General features: G+C 42.7%; 1 protein-coding gene across 1 annotated transcript in view; it reads right to left on the bottom strand.

The window, feature by feature from the left end:
• Nucleotides 1–4,644: 4,644 nt before the first annotated feature.
• The window catches only part of LOC110206636 (somatomedin-B and thrombospondin type-1 domain-containing protein-like), a 33,059-nt gene continuing 16,339 nt past the window's right edge, over nucleotides 4,645–21,364 (bottom strand). Inside the window, exons 3-6 of the mRNA XM_020984184.2 lie at nucleotides 15,301–15,495; nucleotides 11,169–11,247; nucleotides 5,848–6,024; nucleotides 4,645–5,053 (exon numbers count right to left, since the gene is read on the bottom strand). Coding sequence (XP_020839843.1) covers nucleotides 4,936–5,053; nucleotides 5,848–6,024; nucleotides 11,169–11,247; nucleotides 15,301–15,495 — 569 coding nt within the window. The 3' untranslated portion in view covers nucleotides 4,645–4,935. The remainder of the gene's footprint in view (nucleotides 5,054–5,847; nucleotides 6,025–11,168; nucleotides 11,248–15,300; nucleotides 15,496–21,364) is intronic.

Below are 21,364 nucleotides of genomic sequence, written 5' to 3'. Positions count from 1 at the left end.
TTCTCAGGCCCAGAAGAGACTGTAAGTCTCACTGTCACAGCCCTTAGACCTGGATTATTGGACTTCTGCATCTTCTAGAGGAAGGAAAATATGGGAGAGAGGGAAGACAGAATATGGGAGTAGAGAGAGATGGAGAGTCAATGAAATAGAGAGATGATAATGGAAAATTATAAAAATAAAAAAAGATAGTGGAACATAGAGGAACAGGGGAAAGGAAAAAAAAGGAGAGGGGAAAGGGAACAGAAGATGAGAGAGAGGATGGAGAAAAGAGAGCTATTAAGAGGACAGAGGGAAGATAAGGAGAAAGGATGATTAAACATAAGAATATTTAACTGGAAGTTATGAGACATGGAATCCAGTCCCAGGCCAGCCACTTGCTAGCTTTGCAACCTTAGAAAAGTCATTTCCTTTCTTTGGGCCTCAGTGCCCTCATTTTTTAAAATGAAGTAGCTGGATACAATGATATCAAGGGTCTCTTCCAGTTTGGACATTCTAGATTCTAAGATCCTTCCAACTTCTATGCTCTGAAGGCCCTTCTAGCCCTTTCTAGATTCAAAAGTCCCTCCCAGCTGGGACATTCTGTGCATCTGTTTAAAGGGAGCAGGAAAAAGAGTGATAGGAGATAATGGAGAGAGGGACTAGAGCTAAGAAGCAAGTCTTGAGAGGGAGAAGAAGGGGTGAAGGAGGAGAAGAGAAGGGCAAAACAGAAATGGGCACAAGGTTGAAGAAGAAATTGGGATGGGAGTAATGGGAGAAGAAAACAGAAGAAAGCCAAAGGTCAGTAGAGGGAAGAGCAAAGAAAGGGAAGGAAAGTAAGAGAGCGGTGGCAGGCAATGGGGGTGAAGGAGGAAAAAAGGGGGAGGGCGGAAGAGGGAAAGAAAGCCAAGGAGACCATACCCCCATGCAGGGCCCTCCCAACAACTCTGGCTCCTGGAGCACTTCCAAAGAACCCCGGGAACCTAGCCCCACAGGAATGCACAGTGATCTCCCAGAGCTCAGAAACCTTGTGAGTGACGGTCTCCAATATCTCCTGCGCTCCAATTCCTAAATGTAGCTGCATTCTTTAAAAATGTCTTGACTCTTATGTAATGCAGCAATGACGAATGCTGCACAGATGGTGCCGTGACAGGCTTTTTGGAGATGATTAGGATATATATTGTAAAATTAATGTATGGGCATTTAGCAAAGCTGAGCTGGTCGCTGGCAGAGAAGGAACTGACCACATAACTTGATCAAGAATTCATAAATGGCCAACCTCCTAAAGGATTGGTCAAACACTCATCTCCCTCTGCTGGATTTGATAGCAGGGTTTGGGAGAATTAATCATTTGGGGTTAGAGTTTGCAAGTTTTAAGATGCGGTAGGACCACATTCCATGTCTCTGAGGTATCAAAAGGGGCCTTGCACCCTGCCAGAATGCCTCCTTCCCCAACCCAACACACTGGAGCCTCGTTACTTATTAATAGGCCATTCTTGGAACTCTCAAGCCATCTTCCAGGGAGCAGAGTATCTTTCTTTCTCTCTGCCTCACAAAGATATGTTAGTCACAAATTATGTTAGATGCAGCAAGACAAGCTCCAAGCCACCATCCCCCCAGTCCTGCCACTCCCTCTTTGGTACTCAGAGATGAGATCATTTCACTTGGAGCCAATTATAGACTGTGCATGCTTGTAATGTACAAGGAAACCATCAGGTCCTGATCTCTCATCACATGCTGTACTGTACGTGAGGCAGGGAGGGATGGTCTGCTGTCTAACGACTAGCTCAGAAATTTGCAAAAGTAGCAGCTCCATCACAAGGGGTTCTGATCCTACAAACCTGAATGGGACCACTGGCTAGACTGAACCAATATGCATTTGTGGGTCGAATCAGAGACTGTCAGAGCCGGAAGTCACCTCAGAAGATGAGATGTCAGAGCTAGGAGACACCTTAGAAAGATGAGATGTCAGAGCTGGGAGAGACCTTAGAAGATGGGGTGTCAGAGCTAGGAGAGACCATAGAAGATGGGATGTCAGAGCTGGAAGGGACCTTAGAAGATGGTATGTCAGAGCTAGGAGACATCTCAGAAGATGGGATGTCAGAGCTAGGAGACACCGTAGAAAGAGGAGATGTCAGAGCTAGGAGAGACCTTAGAAGATGGGATGTCAGAGCTAGGAGACACCTTAGAAAGATGGATGTCAGAGCTAGGAGACACCTTAGAAGATGGGATGTTAGAGCTAGGAGACCCTTAGAAGATGGGATGTCAGAGCTAGGAGACACCTTTGAAAATGGGATGTCAGAGCTAGGAAAGACCTTAGAAGATGGGATGTCAGAGCTGGAAGGGAACTTAGAAGATGAGATGTCAGACCTAGAAGGAACCTTAGAACTAGAATATAGGAGGTCAGAACAGAAAGAAGTCTTAGAACTTGGACTGATGGGTCTGGAAGATACATTAAAATATAAATCATAGAATGTCAGAGCTGAGAGAGAACTTAGAACGCAAGGGACTCTAGTAACTGTCCTTTCATGGATCCACACTAGACCAGGACAAAAGGGTCTAAAGCTAAGATGAATTCTGGGGCAGAGAGTGATGCTATTTAAGCAGCTGCTGCTGTTGCCACCTCCTCAGGGCATGACAGACCATGACTACCTGAGGACTATAATCCCCAGCCAGTAATTAAGAGCCAGTAATTAACAAGCAACATGTTCTGCCTGATTCCACAATGACACACCCCTTAGGGCTGTTGCTCTGAAAATACCTGCCCACACTCTCTCCTCCAGCAGACCTACAGTGTTGATACTGGACATGGACAAGATGTGCGTTCTCCCCAAACCACCTGGGAAACCCAGGGGAAAGCTGCCTTCCCCACATCATCCAGATATCTTCTCTGCCTGCCAGTCTCAGGAATTAGCCTTGTCCAGGCTTCAGCACGTGGCCAGGTATGATTCAATATGGCTATCTCCTTTTACCTTAAACTACTGGCCTCTCTTTGAATCCCCCTTAGTTCTGGAAACCCAGGGCAATCCAATCCAATGAAAATATTTATTAATTACCTACTATGATAGAGGCCCTATGCTCAGTACTGGGGATACAAAGATGAACATGGCCCTGCCCTCAAGGAGTTTATAATCTAATAGCAGAAAGGACAATTACACATCCAATTATGACACAATGAAGATAAGAATAAATGCACAGGAAATGCAAAGGCAAAACTATGGGTAATATTCAAGGAAAGAAGAGATTGCTTCTACCAGGGGATCAGGGAAAGCACCTGAAGGATCTTTAAGACAGAGGTGTCTGACATGAGCCTCTATGTGCCCCACAGTAGAGTCCCAACCAATGTAATCAGGAAACATTTACATAAATGAATGAATGAATGGATAGATAGATAAATAAAAAATAGAACAAAGATATGCTAATACATGGTTTTCAATTTGGGGCTAGTCACTATAAAATGTCCACTTTACACTGAAATCTTTTAAAAAATCTTTCTATAAACAATTTCCTCTGCTGGACTATAAACTCTTTAAAGGCAGGGACTATGTCTTATTCACTGTTATATCCACAATGAGGTCCTGTATACAGTAGAAGTTCAATACATACTTAATGAAGTGCTTGTGACCCAAAGATCCCCTAGGCCTTGCTGCTGTGGGGCAGAGAGGAAAGGCAGGTAGGTGGGGGTGGAGGGGAAGATTGGGTAAGGAGGAAACAATAGGGCTGAGCTCTCAGAGAGGTGGGACAGGAAGGTGGAGCCTAGGATAGAGAATGGCAGAGGATGAATCTTATGGGACAAAGTCATTCCTAGGGCTCCAAGATTCAAGGAGATTGCTCCTCTCAACCCACTTCAGTCACCCTTTTTAAGACCTCATCAACTCTTGCCTAAATGACTAGAATAGCTTTATAATTAGTCTCCCTGACTTCAGCTTCTGATCTTCGCCATCCTTTACATCCTTTCCCAGGTGAGTGTTCTAATGCACGTCCATGATCAATCATGCCACTCTATACAAAAACCATCAGTGGTTGTCATCACCTACAGAATTAAGTAGGACTTTGATCTTGGACATTCAAGACCCTCCCTCATCTGACTCTGATTAGCTCTCTAGTCTTGTCTCATACTACTTCCTTTCCTATTCTCTCAATTCCAGCCAAACTGAACTACTTTCTACTCCCCAACCCTGTCCTTCCCTCTTCTGGTTTCAGGCCATCCTCCTGTGCCTGGATTGGCCTCTTCTCTTCCATGTTCATCTCTTAAAGTTCATCTCTCAAATTCAAATAGAAATGGAGGCCACTAAACCAAAAATAAGCATTCTTTTGGTGGTGTATTGGGGACCCCAACGAAGCCAATCTCTAAGGACTATGTCCTTTCCTTGCTCTCTAGACATAGTAACCATCTCTCATCAGCATTGGTCACTGTGATCCATCCTGCTAGCAAGTCTTTGTAGGATCCTGACCTTCTACCCAAAAGTAAGTGTCAGCTTGGCCCTGATATGTGTCAGGCATGCAGGCTGGAGGCACCAGGGCAGCTAAAAGATCTTGGCCCTCCCATTCACTCATTCACACTCACACTCTGCATGCCCCAGTTAGGAGGAAGGACTTTGCTAAGGGCCAACACTACTACCAAGTCTGGTTTTCTTCTATTAGACAAAAAAAAGAAAATTGCTGAGCTATAGTTTCTCCAAAACATCTTTATTCTCTACAGTGGGTGTTTCAGGCCAGACTGGTATAAAGAAAAGGGAAAGGAAAAAAAAGGGAAAACAGAAAGGGGTGGGGGTGGAGATTTCCCGTGTTTTTAAGACTGGTAGGGGGAGAAGGGAGGAGGACCTTCCCATGACCAGAAGAACGTAAGACACAGGATTCTTTCAGTCTTGGGGAGGGGCAGGTTAGGAGAGGGTACCATCCACCGGTGTCCCAAAGCTCAGAGGCCCTCTGTAGGTAGACAGCTCAAGTCCACGCCCCCTAGACAAACAGGAAGCTGTGGACAGAAGGGCAGGAACAGGCTTCCAGCTGCTGAAATCTCTTCCAGGTCCCTCTACAGCTGGGATTGCCAAGGGCCTGCCACTGAAACAGCTGGTCCCTGCAATGAACAAAGCACAGGGCATAAACCTTCGAGGGGGCAGCACCTGTGTGTTGGTCCAGCCATCCGCGGGGTCACCACAAGGCCGTCTGGACATAGTTCACTGGGATCTACATCTCCCAAGGCTGGAGAAGTTGGAAATAAACCAACAAAGAGTCTGAATATCGGAATCACAGAATGAAAAAGCAAAGAACATCAAAGATGGAAAGAACCTTAGAATAAAGAATTTTAGAACTAGAATGTCAGAGAATGTGCAGAAACAAAACAAAACAGAAGAAGGTCCAAGCTGGAAGAAACCATAGGACAAAGAACAAGAATGTTAGCACTGAAAATACCCTTAGAATGTAAACTATCACAGTCAGAAAAGGGGTTAGAAGCTAGAATCTTAAAACTTAGTATGGTTCCAATGTTAGAACATGGACTTTCAGAGTTGGAAGGAATCTTAGGATCCTAGTTCTAGAGCTGGAAAGAACCTCAGAAGCCGTGTAGTCCAACCCCCTCATTGTACAGATGAAGACACTGAGGGCCCAGGAAGGCCACACAGGTGAAACTCCAACCTCCCACCTAAAAGAAGAATCCTCCCCACCACCACCACCAATAATCTCCCTGAGCGGCAGACATCAAGCATCAGTTGAATAGTCAGGGAAAGGTCATTTCACAAGTCAGTGAGTTCCACTATCAGACAGCCCGCTCTCTCTCTCTCTCTCTCCTCTCTCTCTCTCTCTCACACACACACACACACACACACACACACACACACACGCACGCACACGTGCCAAAGTCCAGACTCTCACCCTCTGGATCCTTTACCATCCCCATAGCACCGAAGGCTTCTCATATCCAGGGCAGGTGGCTCACACAACACACAGACCACATGCCCTTGGGTGAGGTACCTCATCCACTGAGTGTAGGGGGCCCTTATCTGAAGGCAGCCCACAGTGATTGTCACAAGCTGGAACATGACACAGTACCTGTGGCCAACACAAAGAAACACACATACATACAACCATATTTACTAGCAATAATAGAGTAAATTCTGAGACCATTCCCACCCCGGCCCACCAACCAAAGGGAAAAAGAATCTTTGTTATGCTCCTGCTTCCTCATTGAGGCCCCTTCCTCCCACTTGTCTACATCAATGCCCCCTACAAACAACCTAATCTTGTGTCCCTTTTCCTATCAATCCCTGCTACTGTTAGGGTTAACTGCTCACCATGGACCCAGAATAAGGAAGGGACCTTAGAAAACAGAACACATAATGTGAGAAGCAAAAGGGACCCTATAACTGTGAACAGGTTGCATTTCTCCCAATAGAATGCCACCCCCTCCCTTTGAGGGTAGGGATGTTCTCACTTTTGTATTCATATCCCCAGTGCCTAGTAAGTGCCTGGAACAGGTAACTGGAGCTTAATAATGGCTTGTTTGTTGACTGATAACATGGAACACAGAATGTCAGAGCAAGAAGGTACCCTGGAACTTACAACATTAGAAATGGAAAGGATCTAAGGACATAATAATAATAATAGCTAGCATTTGCATTGGACTTCAAAGTTCAAAAAATGCTTTACATATTATCTTGTCTGACCCTCACAACAACCGTGTAAGTTAGGTGATATTATCATCCCTATTTTTACAAAAGAGGGAACTGAGGCTGAAAGAACTTAAGTGATTTGCCCACTTCACACAGTCATACATCTAATTAAGTATCTGAGACAGGATTTGAACTCAAGTCCTCCTGACTCTAAATCCAGCACTCTATCTACTGTGTCATCTAATAGCCTCCTATTCCATGCATAGGGTAGAGAATATTAAGAGCTGGAAGAGATTTCTAACCCAAACCCTTGATTTTACATATGGGTAAACTGAGGCCCAAATAAAGGGGAAATGATTGGCCTAAAGTTATGCATAATAGCAATAGTGGAACTGGAGCTTAATCTCCTAGACCTAGGTCTTAATCTAATGGTCTTTGCCCTTCATAACTAAGGATGTTGACTGATAGTGGTTTTAGGATGTTTCTTCCCCTAAGTCCAATCTCATTTACATTTCCAGACTTAAGACTCAAAAGTCTCAAAGAGATAAAGCTTAATTATTAATGTTAGGGTTGACATTTTCAGCCAGAGCGTCCTGTGCTCTACCTATTTATTCAATAGATAGTTGGGCAGCAAAACACCTCATAATTGCTGAGAGCATAGGATTTAGAACCCAAAGGGATGAGGAGGGATGATTCAGTCTAACCTCTTTTTACAGATAAAAAATCGATAGCCAGAGAACCAAAGGTTACACAAAAGAGAGGATGGTGTAATTAAAGAGGATGTACCTAGGGTCAGGAAAGATCAAGTTTGAATTCCAGCTCTGCCATTTACTGGCTTTGTGACTGTGGGTAAGTCACTTTATCGCTCTGAGCCTTAGGTGACTCATCTGTAAAACAGTGACCACAGTATCTACTGTATGTTCCTCACAGGGTTGCCATGAAGACCAAATGAGGTGATTTATGCAAAGCACTTCGTAACCTTCCAAGTAATCTATAAGTGCCAACTATTATTAAAGTAGTAAAGTTATGATTTGAACCCAGCTCCTCTGACTCCATATCCCATGCTTTTCTAACTAAGTTATACTATTTGTAAGATGGACTCTACTACCAGCCCACAGCACCCACATAGATCTTCATGGGGAGACTTTCATTCTCCAAAAAAAAAAAGTTTATTACTACTACTTAACCAATAGCAACTGAACCTAACCATAACTCATATGATAATCACTACCATTCATTGCCATTGAGAAACTTGAACTTTCACACAAAAAGAAGTAGGTACGTTGTTGATCGCTAATCATTGTTTTCTGCGCTACACCACTTAAAAAGTGGAGTCATTGACCCAGGAAGACAGGGGTTTGCCCTGATTTCACTAACTTTGCCATATAAAAATTTCCCATTAGAGGAGTGATGATTCAATTTATAAAAGGATGCATTACAGTTAAAAAAAAATTTCCACTGGATTCCTTTATCCAAGAAGCTGTCCCAAGACATCTAAATGTAATTCAATTTACAAAAATTCTTTTTGCCTTCAACTTTGTGAAGATATATGGGGGGGCGGGGGGGGGGGAGCGCAAGGGAAGACCAACAATATTGCCCCCTGCTGGGGAAAGGGGGGAAACTGCCCTCCCTACCAAGGCACCTGTGATTATGTGCATCTGGCGCCCTCTCGTGGCAGTAGCCTCTGAGGATCTCAGAAACAATCAACGGAGCTGTAGTTTTTCGGCCGTTTTCTAAGTTACTGGCTTTGGGGTTCTGGCCGGGACAAGGTTCCCATGACTGGCCCAGTGTGTGCTAGAAAGTTGTGGTGTCAAACTCAAACAGAAACACAAGCCACTAAACCATACACAAGGATTCCTGCAGGCTGCAAAGTAACTTCGTTTTAAAATGTAATGTTGTCTGTGTTCTACTGTATTTCTTGTTTGGTTTGTTAAATTTTTCCCACTTACATTTTAATCTGGTTCAGGAGCACTGAAGAGCATTTTGGACAGCATGTGGCCTGTTGGCCATGGGTTTGAGCACTGAGCTAACGGAAATTCAAAGACACCCTCCGCAAAGCCAGCAAAGAACCCCTCCCTAGAGCGCAAGTGATTGCTTTTTTCACGGGAAAAGCAACACAGAATTATATAAAGTGCCTGGGCTGGAAGTCATATTTCCCACCGTCTTCTAGCTCTCATCTTGCCTCTTAACTCACTGTGTGGCCTTGGACAAGTAATTTCTCCTCTCTGGGCTTTAATTTCCTCCTGTAAAACCAAGAGCAGTCAGGGATTGCTATGATTTGAAGTCAGAGAACCTGGGTTTGATTATGGCACTGCTATTTACTTTTGGGTGAGTCTTGGGATAAGTCACTTCCCCTCCTTTTCTCACCTGTAAAATGCAACATTTAGTCCAGAGGGTCAATCAGCAGAAAAAAGGGCTTTTCCTCTAGAAATGTAAACTGATCTAGGGTCACACATGTTGGGGAGCAGTGAGAAATAATAACAAAGGTCACACAGGCTCTACAATGACCATACTTTTTTTTTTACTTTTATTTTCAGTTCCAGATCCTCCCCTTCTTTTCACCTCCTCCCCCACTCACTGAGAAGGCAAGAAAAGTGATGCCCATTATACATCTGAAGAATGAGTGTGTTTGCTTAACAAAAACATGAGACACATACCTGCTGGCACTCTCCTCAGGGAAATGACATTGTACTTGTATTTAATTCCCTAAGTATATAGTGCTTCCCCCAATAGAAGGCAAGCTCCTTGAGAGAAGGGCTAGTTTCCTTTTTTCTTTGTATTCCTAGTCCCCAGCACAGTGCTTGTTTGGCACATAATAGGCACTAAATAAATGCTCTTGGATGGATTAGTGAACACAGAATATTTTTTTTCACAAAACGTAATTAGCGCTTTCCTGATATCAGGAACAATAATCATAATAATAGCTAATATTTACATAGTGCTTACTATGTGTCTGGCATTGTGCTAAGCACTTTGCAGTTATTATCTTGAGTCTCTTGACAAACCTGAGAGGTAGGTACTGTTATTAGCCCCATTTTACAGATGAGGAAACTGAGGCAGAGACTAAGTGATTTGCCCAGAGTCACACAACTAGTAAATGTCTGAGGAGGGATTTGAACTCAAGTCTTCTTGACTGTAGGCCAAACACTCTATCCATTACACCACCTAAAAACTGGCTAACAACAATGATTACTGTATTATTATTATTATTAATACAGTATAATGATACCGTATTATTACAAAAATAATTATGGTATGTCCATAGCACTTTAAGGTCAACAAGACACTTTCCTTACAACAACCTTCTGAAGGAGGAAGTGCAAGTATTTTTATTCCCATTTTTCAGATGAAGAACTTTGTAAGCTCTAAATCCTGCGAGTATGAATTATTACCAATTAGTAGGGCCTGACTCCACTCGCAGATGTTCTCTTTTCACTCTATGACCCTTATAGAAAGCATGGGCTTAACAACAACAACAAAGAAACATTTTTAAATTGCTTCAACATTGGGGAATGAGTGTCAGAGCTGGAAGGGACCTTGGAATGTAATAACAATAACAACAATAATAGTAATTACATATATTATCCCATAGGATCCTCACGGTGACCCAATGAGATAGGTGCTATCATTATCCCCATTTTAGAGATGAGGAAACTGAGGTCGAGAGACCTGAAGTGATCAGCCCATAGTCACAAAGCTGATAAATATCAGAGCTGAGATCCAAACCTAGTTTTCCTGCATCTCCAGTCCAATGCACTTTCCATTATGGAGGAGATTTGATTTGACTCAGTAGGAAACAAGGAGTCCTGGAAAGATTTTCAAGAAGAGTAATAACATTGGGGCAGCTAGGTGGTGCAGTGGATAGAGTACTGGCCCTGGATTCAGGAGGACCTGAGTTCAACTCTGGCCCCAGACACATAACACTTACTAGCTGTGTGACCCTGGCAGGTCACTTAACCCCATTGCCTAGCCGAAAAAAAAAGAACAATAACAAGATGAATGTTTGTTTTTCTTGTTGTTCTTTTAACTGACATTTACCCTCCATCTCAGACCTCCTCCAACGTTTTGTCTTCATGGGGTGCTCATGACCCACGGTTCTTGAAGATTTTGCCAGTCCAGTATGAGCTCTGGCAAGACCCCCCGAGATGGAAAGTCTTTGAGCATGAGCCCAGTGATAGACCTGCCATGTTTGCCTGTCCATTAAGGCCCAGCCTAGCTAATTATGGAAAGACTTACTACCTGAAGATTGGCCACCAGGCGGTGATTTTTTTGGTCCATAGTAACCTGTGTAGACTATTTACTCTGATGCAAAGGGGTTTAGATCTAGGCTGGTAGAGGAAGTGCCTAGACCAGTAAAATGGTGGACCTTTTGAAGTAACTTTCATTTACACAGGGATTTTAGGTTTTAAATGTACTTTCCATGTATTACCTCATTTGATCCTCGCAGTAACCCCATGTAGTAGACAAGGCAGGGATTATCATTCCCCATTTCACAAATGGGAAACTACAACTCAGAAAGGAAGTGACATGCCCCAAGTTTAGCCCCAGGAGACATTTTCTAGGTCCCAGTTCTTATCTACTTACCCAGCTGACTTTCTCTCATGGGCCACGGCCCTCTTTTTCCTCCCATTCCGGAAGGCCCCAGTGGTTATGAGAGCTGGGACTGTGGGGGCCAGAGAGAGAGAACAACAGGATCTGAGTGAGTAACTGCCCTGCCAGGGCTCCTGGAGACACAAGAGAGTGATCTGCAGGAGGGCCAAGGCTGGTCCAATTTGGCATTCAATCCATTAGAAAAAATAACCCTTCAGTTGCAGTGAAAGCCTAAGCTCACCATTCCTCCCACCAACAAGCAGATTTTTGATCAGGACAGTTGTGGAGGAGAGGGGAGAAGAGAGAAGAACTTGGAGCCAATTCACAGGAGGCTGATGAATTCTTCCCAAAGCCCAAAATGGCTGTAGTACATCACAGGGGCTGCACTGGATAAAAGACCCAAGGTGGCAATCAGAGGAAGGAGTGTCTATAAGAAAGACAATTCCAGGGCTTTCCTGCCCTACTCACAATTTCTCTTGTAGTAGAATTTGGGTTTTATGGTTGGCTTATTGGATTACAAAGATTTCATGCTAAATGGAAACTTGAGGGGATGTCCATCAATTGGAGAATGGCTAAACAAGTTGTGGTATATGATTGTGATGGAATATTACTGTGCTGGAAGAAATGATGAGCTGTCTAACTTAAGGAAAACATAGAAAGACTTGCATGAAATGATGGAGAGTGAAATGAGCAGAACCATGAGAATGTTGTATACAGTAACAGCAATATTGTTCAAAGAACAGCTGCGAACAACCAACTTATTAAGAATACTACAAATACTCAAATCACCTACAAAGGACCTATGAAGGAAGATGCTATCCACCTCCAGAGAAAGAACTGATAAATAGAAGTATGCATAGTGTGGGGTGGGGAGGGATGGAGGTAGACAGTTTGGAATTTTAAACGTAACAAAGAAAAATAAATTAAATTAAGAAAAAAAAAAGATTTAGTGCTAGGAGGGACCTTAGAATCCATCTGGTCCTATAACCCCACGTTTTATAGAAGGGTTAGAATTGGACCTAGACCTTAGAACATAGATTGATAGAGTTGGAAGGGAATTTAGAAGATCATCTGGTCCAACCTCTCATTTTAGAGTCGTGTAAACCAAGGCCCAGAAGTTAAGTGATTTGCCCAAGCATCACACAAACCCACTGCTCATTCTATCACCCGACACTGTGAATACCACAAGGGCAGCAACTGTATCATATCTGAACTTTGTGCTTCTCCCAGCACACCATGAGTATCTATGAAAATAGATATCTGTATCTATGTATCTACGATCTCTTCTGCTTCTTGTTACTACTTAATAACAAAAGTGAGTCAAAAGACCAAAGGAGGCTAAATTTAGGCCACACACTTTTGTCCCCAATCTGCCTTGTATAAACCCAAATGCAGCCTACAATTGGTGTCGTTTTCCAATTTATATATAATTTTTCTTCCATTCAAAGTGATCTCATTTTAGGGTTACAGACCTATATTTGACTCTAGATGGAGATACAGCAGGGAGAAGCTTGGATGACCATTTGCCCAGGATGTTGTGGACAGAATTTCTGTTCAGGTAAGAGTTGGACTAAATGACTTCTGAGTCTCTTTCCAACCAGAAGTGTGTTAGAGTAAGCTCAAACAGGCTTCTGAGAGCTGATCATTAAATTTTCAGTGTGAGCATTTGCACATTAGAAATCAGCAAATACTACAAATCAGGGTTTGATTTATTGTTTTGCTGATTGTCTCAGCTTAAGGAAGTGACAGAGAAAATGTTAGTAATGCTGATTAAACTAAAAAATGTGTCCTGAGCAATATTATAATAAAGCATTGTTTTCAGAGAGTGGGTCGTTAAACATTTACCTCTCACCCTTGCTTTCAGCTTTAAGATTTGGGGAAGGAGGAAAAATCCATTCTAGTCACCAGGGTGAGTATCAGTACAGCACAGAGATGGAAGAGGACAAGACTGATCAAAGAACAGCAAGCCATCCAGTTTGTTTGGAATACAGGTTACATGAAGGGGAGCAGATCATCCAATATGTATCTTGCCTAGCTAGCTATTACCTCATGATCCAGCATCCCAGTTTACTCCCAGCTGTCAGAACAAGATGTGGAACTCCCAGAATGAGAATTTCATTCCTATTCCTGGAATTAGGCTGGGAGTGGGGGAAGCAGGACTGAAAAGGGGACAGGATCATAGCATTTGAAGCTAGAATGTTCCTTGGACAATATATAGGTGAGAGGTGTCAAACACACACCCTAGGCAGCTAACAACACTCTTGAGTGAGCTGGATTAAAATGTAATTGGGAAATATTTAACCAAAGAATAAAAATGCAACAGAACATAGATAATGTTCATCTGTGGTTTTCTAAATGCTGCTGGAAGGATCCTTTTGTGCAGTTGTTTATGTTGCTGTTTGAATTTGACACCACTGCTCTATTTTAATGGTCTTCTTCTTACAGATGAAGAAAATAAGGCCTGGAAAAGAGAAAAATGCCCCAGGAGTGACAAGGCACTAGAATTCAAATTCCAAAACAGGGCAGAATGAAACAGAGTTCTAGCCCAAACAGGTAAACCCTGATAGGCACAAGATTTCATTAGTACAGAGCATTCCCAGATGACGAGATTCTTTCTACAACATAGGGCAGCATCTTCTTTGTAACTTAGGGTCTTAAAGAGTTAGTTGGAGCCCTGAAAAATGAAATGCTTACCCAGGGTCACACAGCCGGTGTATGACAGAGCTAGAACTGGAACCACGTCTTCTTGGCTCTGAATAAAGACTTTTTTTTCTTGAGAGCTTCAAAATTTGATTGGGCTGGGTGAGGCTAAAAGGTATTGGAACTGAGACCCTCCAGCCAACCCTCACCCTCCGGATGCATCTTATAGTAGAAAGACCTCTGGAGTTGGAGTCAGAGGGCATGGTTTGAGTCTCAGCTCTACTATTTACTAGATGTGTGACCCAGGACAAGTCATTTCCCACTAAGGGCCCTTCCTGCACTACAATTCTATGTTCTATGTTATCAGGTCTGTTTTTGTTCTATAATTCTATATTCTAGGGATCTTCCCAAGTCTGAAACCCTGTGTGTCATCGGGGTTAATAATAATGCTAAAAATAATGCTTTAAAATGTGCACAATACTTTGCATCTATTATTTCACTTGATCCTCATTGTAGCAGGCAAGTAGGTGGTGAAATGTATCAAGAGCTAGACTGAGAGTCAAGAAGATCTGAATTCAAATCCTGATTCAGACACTTGCTCACCATGTGATCTTGGGCAAATCATCTAACCTATCTCAACCTTGGTCTCCTCATGTTTAAAGTGGGGATGATAATAGCACCTACTTTACTGGGCTGTTGTGAGGATCAAGAGATAAGATAGGTAAAGTGCTGCATACATGCAAGCTATTCTTATTAATGATCCTGTGAGAGAAGAGCTATCACTACCTCTATTTTTCAATCGAGAAAACGTGGTGAAAGAGTAAGTGACTTGAACAGGGTCACGCAGCTATTTCATGTCTAAGGTAGGATTTGAACCCAGGTCCTCCTGACTGCAAATCCATCACTCTATTCACTAGCAATCAATTAATAAATAGACATTTATTAAGTGTCTACTATATGCCAGGCTCTGTGCTGAAGGCTAGAGACACAAAAAGAAGCATAGGACAATCCCTGCCCTCAAGGCGCTTACAATTTAATGAGGGAGACAACCAGCGAACAAATATATAGAAAACAAGCTCTATAGAAAGATAAATAGGAAATAATTAAAAGAGAGAAAGCCCTGAAATTAAGAGGGGCTAGGGAAGGCTTCCTGGAGAAGGCGGGATTTTAGTTCGGATTTAAAGGAAGCCCAGGGAGGTTGGTAGCCACTATGCCATGCTATCTCCTCTGGCACTTGGGGCTTTTTGAAACTTGCTGTTTCGGGGGGCAGCTAGGTGGCACAGCAAATAGAGCTCCGGCCTGGAGTCAGAAGGACCTGAGTTCAAATCCAGACTCAGACACTTAACACTTACTAGCTGTGTGACCCTGGGCAAGTCACTTAACCTCAATTGCCTCACCAAAAAGCAAAAAGTAAATAAATAAACTTGCTGTTTCAGAAAAGACTTGACTCTCCACTTTGCCTCTTTAGTCCATTCCCGTCACTCACTCAGAGCTTGTTTGCACTCCACTCCCTGATGGCTCCAGTATTCCACACAACCAGCCCTCTCCTCCAGTGGGGGGCAGGGAGCACCCCCATTCCTCGGCTCTCTTAGGACTTGTCTCCTCCGGACTCGAAAAGAGACAGTGCAGGGTTCAACACACCGGCTCCAACCGCTCCACTCTGATACTGCACAGGTCACGGCTGTAAGAGCAAGTACAGTTTCATGGTGACTCTGCCAGCCCTTCCAGGCCTTTCCAGACCTTTCTCTGACATCCGAGCCAAATTCAACCCCAGAGAGGATTCTATTATGATGGAAAATACGCCGAGCTCCGAGTCATCCCTCCACTACTGCCTGATCAGGTGAGCCACTTAAACTCCACGTCGCTGCTATCCCTCTGTACGTCAGGCACAAGGACGCGCGCCTCATGGAGATGCTGAGACAGTCAAGTGGGACGGTGCAAGTGCGCACGGCGTAACACAGAGCGCATACCAACGTGAAGCACTGATTATCATCGCTGTCACCTACGCAACACAAAATCCCAGTTGGAGAGGACCTCAGAGGGAATGTAGTCCGAACATACCTGAACAGGCGGAATGGGAGTAAAGTCAGGGGCTCACCTGAGCTCTCCCAAGTTCCCCTTCAAACCATGCTAAAATGATGCCTCAGAAACAAATTCTGAAGTGGCGAGACCAACCAAAGGACGGGGTCAAACAACTTTCCAGCCCAAGACGACTTAGAAGATTGGCAGGGAAGGTCTGTCTCACTAAGGTGAGAGCGGAGCTCAGTCCGGTGCGGACCCTACCCCAGCAAGCCAGCAGCAGGCCTTGGGACTGACTGAATCAGCAGAGCTCTCAGCCGACAGGCTGTGAGGGGGTCAGACAACTGGTCAGAAGGAGATTACAAGGGCACTGAGAAGAGGGCTCTGTTGCATTGCCCATACCTGTCCCAGGATAAAGTCCCAGGGTCAGGAGGACCGGCAGGGGCGGGGACCCTGGTCAAAGTTCCAGGGTGGAAAAGAACGCTTTTGGTCACTCACAAACCAGAGCACAGGCCGGGAGAAGAGTGACACACCTCTGCCTAGATCATACCACCTTGGAAGAACTAAAAACTTACGGAGCCCTGGAGCTAGCTCTGAAAACAGTAGCATGGAAAACCTGACGTTGGAACAGTGCCCCCCCTTCACCCCAAAAACAGAACCCAACTTTAACATAAAGCTAAAAGTCAAGAAATAGGCTAGAAAAATGAGCAAACAGCAAAAAAAGAAAGTGACAATAGAAGGTTGCTGTGGTAACAGGGAAGACCAAAACAAGAACTCAGAAGAAGACAATGTCAAATGTCAATGAGGCAAAGCCTCAAAGAAAAATGTGAATTGGTCTTAGGTCCAAAAAAATAATTCCTTGGAGAGCTCAAAAAGAATTTTAAAAATTAAAGAGGTAGAGGAAAAAATGAAAAAAAAAGAGTAATACAAGAAAATCATGAAAAAAGAGTCTACAACTTGGTAAAGCATGAACAAAAAAATACTGAAGAAAATAACCCATTAAAAAACAGAATAGACCAAATGGTAAAAGAGACACAAAAATCCACTAGAAGAGAAGAACTCCTTAAATAATAGAATTGGCCAAATGGAAACAGAGGTGCAAAAAAGAGGTAAAAAAAAAACTCCTTAAAAAATAGAATTGCCCAAATAGAAAAGGAAGTATGAAAGCTCACTAAAGAAAATAATTCCTTAAAAATTAGAATTGGCTAAGCAGAAGCTAATGGCTCCATGAGACATCAAGAAACAATAAAATAAAATCAAGATAATTTTTTTCTTCTTTTTTCTTTTTTAAGGCAGTTGGGGTTAAGTGACTTGCCCAGGGTCACACAGCTAGTAAGTGTCAAATGTTTGATCTGAGACCAGATTTGACTTCAGGGCCAGTGCTCTTATCCAGTGTACCACCTAGCTGCCTCTTCAAAATAATTTTAAAAAAGAAGAAAATGGGAAATATCTCATTGGAAAAATAACTGAACTATAAAATAGATTGAGGAGAGATAATTTGAGAATCAGACTACCTGAAAGCTATGATCAAAAAAAGAGCCTAGACATCATATTTCAAGAAATTATGAAAGAAAACTACCCTGAACCAGAAGGTAAAATAAAAATTGAAAGAATCCATCAATCACATCCTTGAAAGGGATCCCCAAATGAAAATTCCCAGGAATATTATAGTCCAATTCCAGAGCTTCCAGGTCAAGGAGAAAATGTTTCAAGCAGCCAGAAATAAACAATTCAAATATTATGGAGCAACAGTCAGAATAACAGAAGATTTAGCAGCTTCTGAATTAAAGGATCAGAGGGTTTGGAATATGCTATTCTGGAGGGCAAAGGAGCTAGGATTACAACCAAGAACCTGTTATCCAGCAAAACTAAGTATAATCCTTCAGCAAGAAAAAAAAATAGACATTTAATGAAATAGAGGACTTTCAAGTATTCCTGATGAAAAAGACCAGAGCTGAATAGAAAATTTAACTTTCAAAAACAAGACTCAGGAGAAGCATAAAGAGATAAACAGGAAAGAGAAATCACAAGAGATTTAATAAGGTTAAGCTGTTTACATTCCTACATGGGAAGATGATACTTGTAATTCCTAAGAACTTTATCACTATTAGGATAGTTAGAAGGAGGATACATAGACAGGGCATGGGTTTGAGTTGACTATGACGGAATGATATCCAAAAAAATTAAATTAAATTAAGGGGTGAGAAATAAGGATGCACTGGGAGAAGGGGGAAGCGAGAGGTAGAATGGGGTAAATTATCTCACATAAAAGAGTTACAAAAGGGCTATCACATGGGGTTGGGGATGGGTGATAGGCAGTACTTAAGCCTTACTCTCATTGGAATTGGATCAAAGAGGGAATAACATACACACTCAGTTGGGCATAGAAATATAACTTACCCTACAGTGAAGTAGGAAGGGAAGAGGATAAGAGGAGGGGAAGTTGATAGAAGGGAGGGTGGATTGGGGGAGGCAGTGATCAGAAGCAAAACACTTTTGAAGAGGGAGACGGTGAAGAAAGACACAGAGAGAGAGAAAGAGAGAGAGAAGGAAAGTAGGATGGATAGAAATACACAGTTAGTAATCATAACTGTGAAAGTGAATGGGATGAACTCATCCATAAAATGGAAGCAGATAGCAGAATGGATTGAAAGCCAGAATACTACAATATGTTATTTGCAAGAAAAACACTTGAAGCACAGAGACACACAGAGTAAAGGTAGGGTGCTGGAGCAGAATATATCATGCTTCAGCTGAAGTTAAAAAAAAAAAAAGCAGGGGCAGCTAGGTGGTGCAGTGGATAGAGCACCAGCCCTGAAGTCAGGAGGACCTGAGTTCAAATCCAGCTTCAGACCAAACACTTGACACTTACTAGGTGTGTGACCCTGGGCCCTTCACTTAACCCCAACTGCCAAAAAAAAAAAAAGGCAGGGGAAACAATCATGATCTCAGAGACAACAAAGGCAATAATAGATCTAATTAAAAGAGATTAGCAGGGAAGCTACATTTTGCTCAAAGGTACCATAGACAATGAAGTAATATCAATACTAAGCACATATGCACCAAATGGTATTGCAGCTAAATTACATTAAATTAAAAAGATTTTGCTCAGGGGCAGCTAGGTGGTGCAGTGGATAGAGCACTGGCCCTGAAGTCAAGAGGACCTGAATTCGAATCCGACCTCAGACCATAAACTTGACTCTTACTAGCTGTGTGACCCTGGGCAAGTCATTTAACCCCAATTGCCTTTAAAAAAAAAATTTGCACAAACAAAACCAACATAAGAAGGAAAGCAAAAAGCCAGAGGGAGGTGATGCAGGGGGATTTTACAGTAAGCTTCTCTGAACAAAGCCTCATTTCTCCAATATATAGAGAATGGATTCTAATTTATAAGAATACAAGTTATTCCTCAATTGATCAAAAAGTTGATCAAAGGATATGAATAGGCAGTTTTCAGATGAAATCAAAGCTATCTCTAGTCATATGAAAAAATGCTCTAAATCACTATTGATTAGAGAAATGCAAATTAAAACAACTCTGAGCTACCACCTCACACCTGTCAGATTGGCTAATAGGACGGAAAAGAAAAACGACAAATGTTGGAGAGGATGTGGAAAATAGGGACACTAGCATGACACACCCAAGTCCTCCTGACGTCAGGCCCAGGTGCTCTGCGTCTCAGAACACCTAGCTGCCTGGAGTCAGCAAGACCTGAGCTCAAATCCGATTTTAGACACTTACTGGCTGTGTGACCCTGGGCGAATCAATGGGGCAGCAAGGTGGATAGAGTACTGGGCTCAGATTCAGGAAGACTCATCTTCATGAATTCAAATCTGACCTCAGACACTTCCTGTGTGACCCTGGGCAAGTCACTTAACCCTGTTTGCCTCAGTTTCCTCATCTGTAAAGTAGGGATAATATTTGCATTTACCTTGAAGGTTGTTGTGAGGATCAAGTGAGATAATATTTATAAAGTGCTTTATGAGCCTTAAAGTACTCAATAAATAAAGGCTATTATTACTTTAAGGCTTTTAGTAATGGGGAACCCACTTAAGGCAGTGTAGTATAGTGAGAATATCACCAGATTAGGGACTGATGGGGATAAATTAGAAACCTGGCTCTACCTGTGTAAACTTAGGCGAATCTCTTGGGAGAGACCTCATTTTCCTCATCTATAAAATTCATTAAGGTCCCCTTTGGCTTTAAATTCTAAGACCTCCAGAGGTAGTTCATTCCACTTCAAAAATCTCTTCCATCTCTAAATCTATGATCCATAAACCATATTTCAACCCACTGCCCTAAATCCCACCCTCCTGGGCCAAGCACAATGAATCGAATCCCTCTTTCCCAGGAGAACCCTTCAAATACTTGACATGACTCCCATGTTTCCCTTGAGCCTTCTCTTCCCCAGGGTAAACATCCCCAGTTTCTTCAGCCAATCTTCCTGGCCTAGTTTTCATTATCCAAGTTCTAGATCACAAGACTCATTCTGAACATCAAAGTTAGAAGGGATTTTAGAGATCAATTAGGTCGATATTGATCCCTCTTTTCCCCCTCAATACATTTTATAGATAGGGAACCTCAGACTCGTAGGAGGGAGAAGCCTCAGTCACCCAGTAAGTGAGTGGCCAAGGGGAGGCTCTGTGTCAGACTCAGTTCTCCTGGCTATTTATTCAGTGATATTTCCCAAGAGTTTTCATCTACGGATCATGGATATTGATAAAACTATAAATATAGTATGAATATACGATATACTTGTATTAGATATTTGTTGCTACTATTATTCAGTCGGGTCCAACTCTTTGTGGCTCCATTTGCAGTTTTCTTGGCAAAGATACTGGAGTGGTTTGCCATTTCCTTCTCCAGTGAATTAAGGCAAACAGAGGTTAAGTACCCAGGGTAACACAGCTAGTGAGTGTCTGAATCCAGATTTGAACTCAGGTCTTCCTGACTCCAGGCCCAACACTCTATCCACTAAGCCACGTAGGTGCCTCCTATATTAGACATCTAATACAAGCACAAATATATAAAATTATAAGTAAATCAGGTAAGAAAATCATACTGATAGGGGCTCATCATCTAGTTTCTTTCAAATGACCTCAATTAGGCCCCTCTTCCATGTGCTTCTTTCTTCCCTTGTCTCTCCCTCACATCACAGGAAATATATCCTCCTTAGAGCATCAAAGTTACAGATATGAATCACAGGGTAAAATGAATCTCGCCTTGGTAAGCCCCCTTACTGCCTCATGGAGGCCATTAGATGGCACAGTGGATAGAGCACTAGTCCTCAGATCAGAAACATATGAGTTCAAATCCAGCCTCAGTCACTAGCCGTATAATCCTGAGTGAGTCACTTAACCACTGTCTGCCTCAGTTTCCTCCCTTGTAAAATGGGGATAATAATAGCACCTACCTCCCAGGGTTGTTGTGAGATATTTGTAAGGTGCTTTGCAAAGTGCCTGGCATATAGTAGGTGCTTAATAAATGCTGATTTCCTTCCTTCTTTCTAAACGAAATGCTCTAAGAGAAAT

Source organism: Phascolarctos cinereus, unplaced genomic scaffold (assembly GCF_003287225.1).
Source record: "Phascolarctos cinereus isolate Bilbo 61053 unplaced genomic scaffold, phaCin_HiC Scaffold_2;HRSCAF=192, whole genome shotgun sequence".
NCBI lineage: Eukaryota > Metazoa > Chordata > Mammalia > Diprotodontia > Phascolarctidae > Phascolarctos > Phascolarctos cinereus.
Note: the sequence above shows the minus strand (reverse complement) of the source record. Positions and strands in the feature narration are given on the sequence as shown.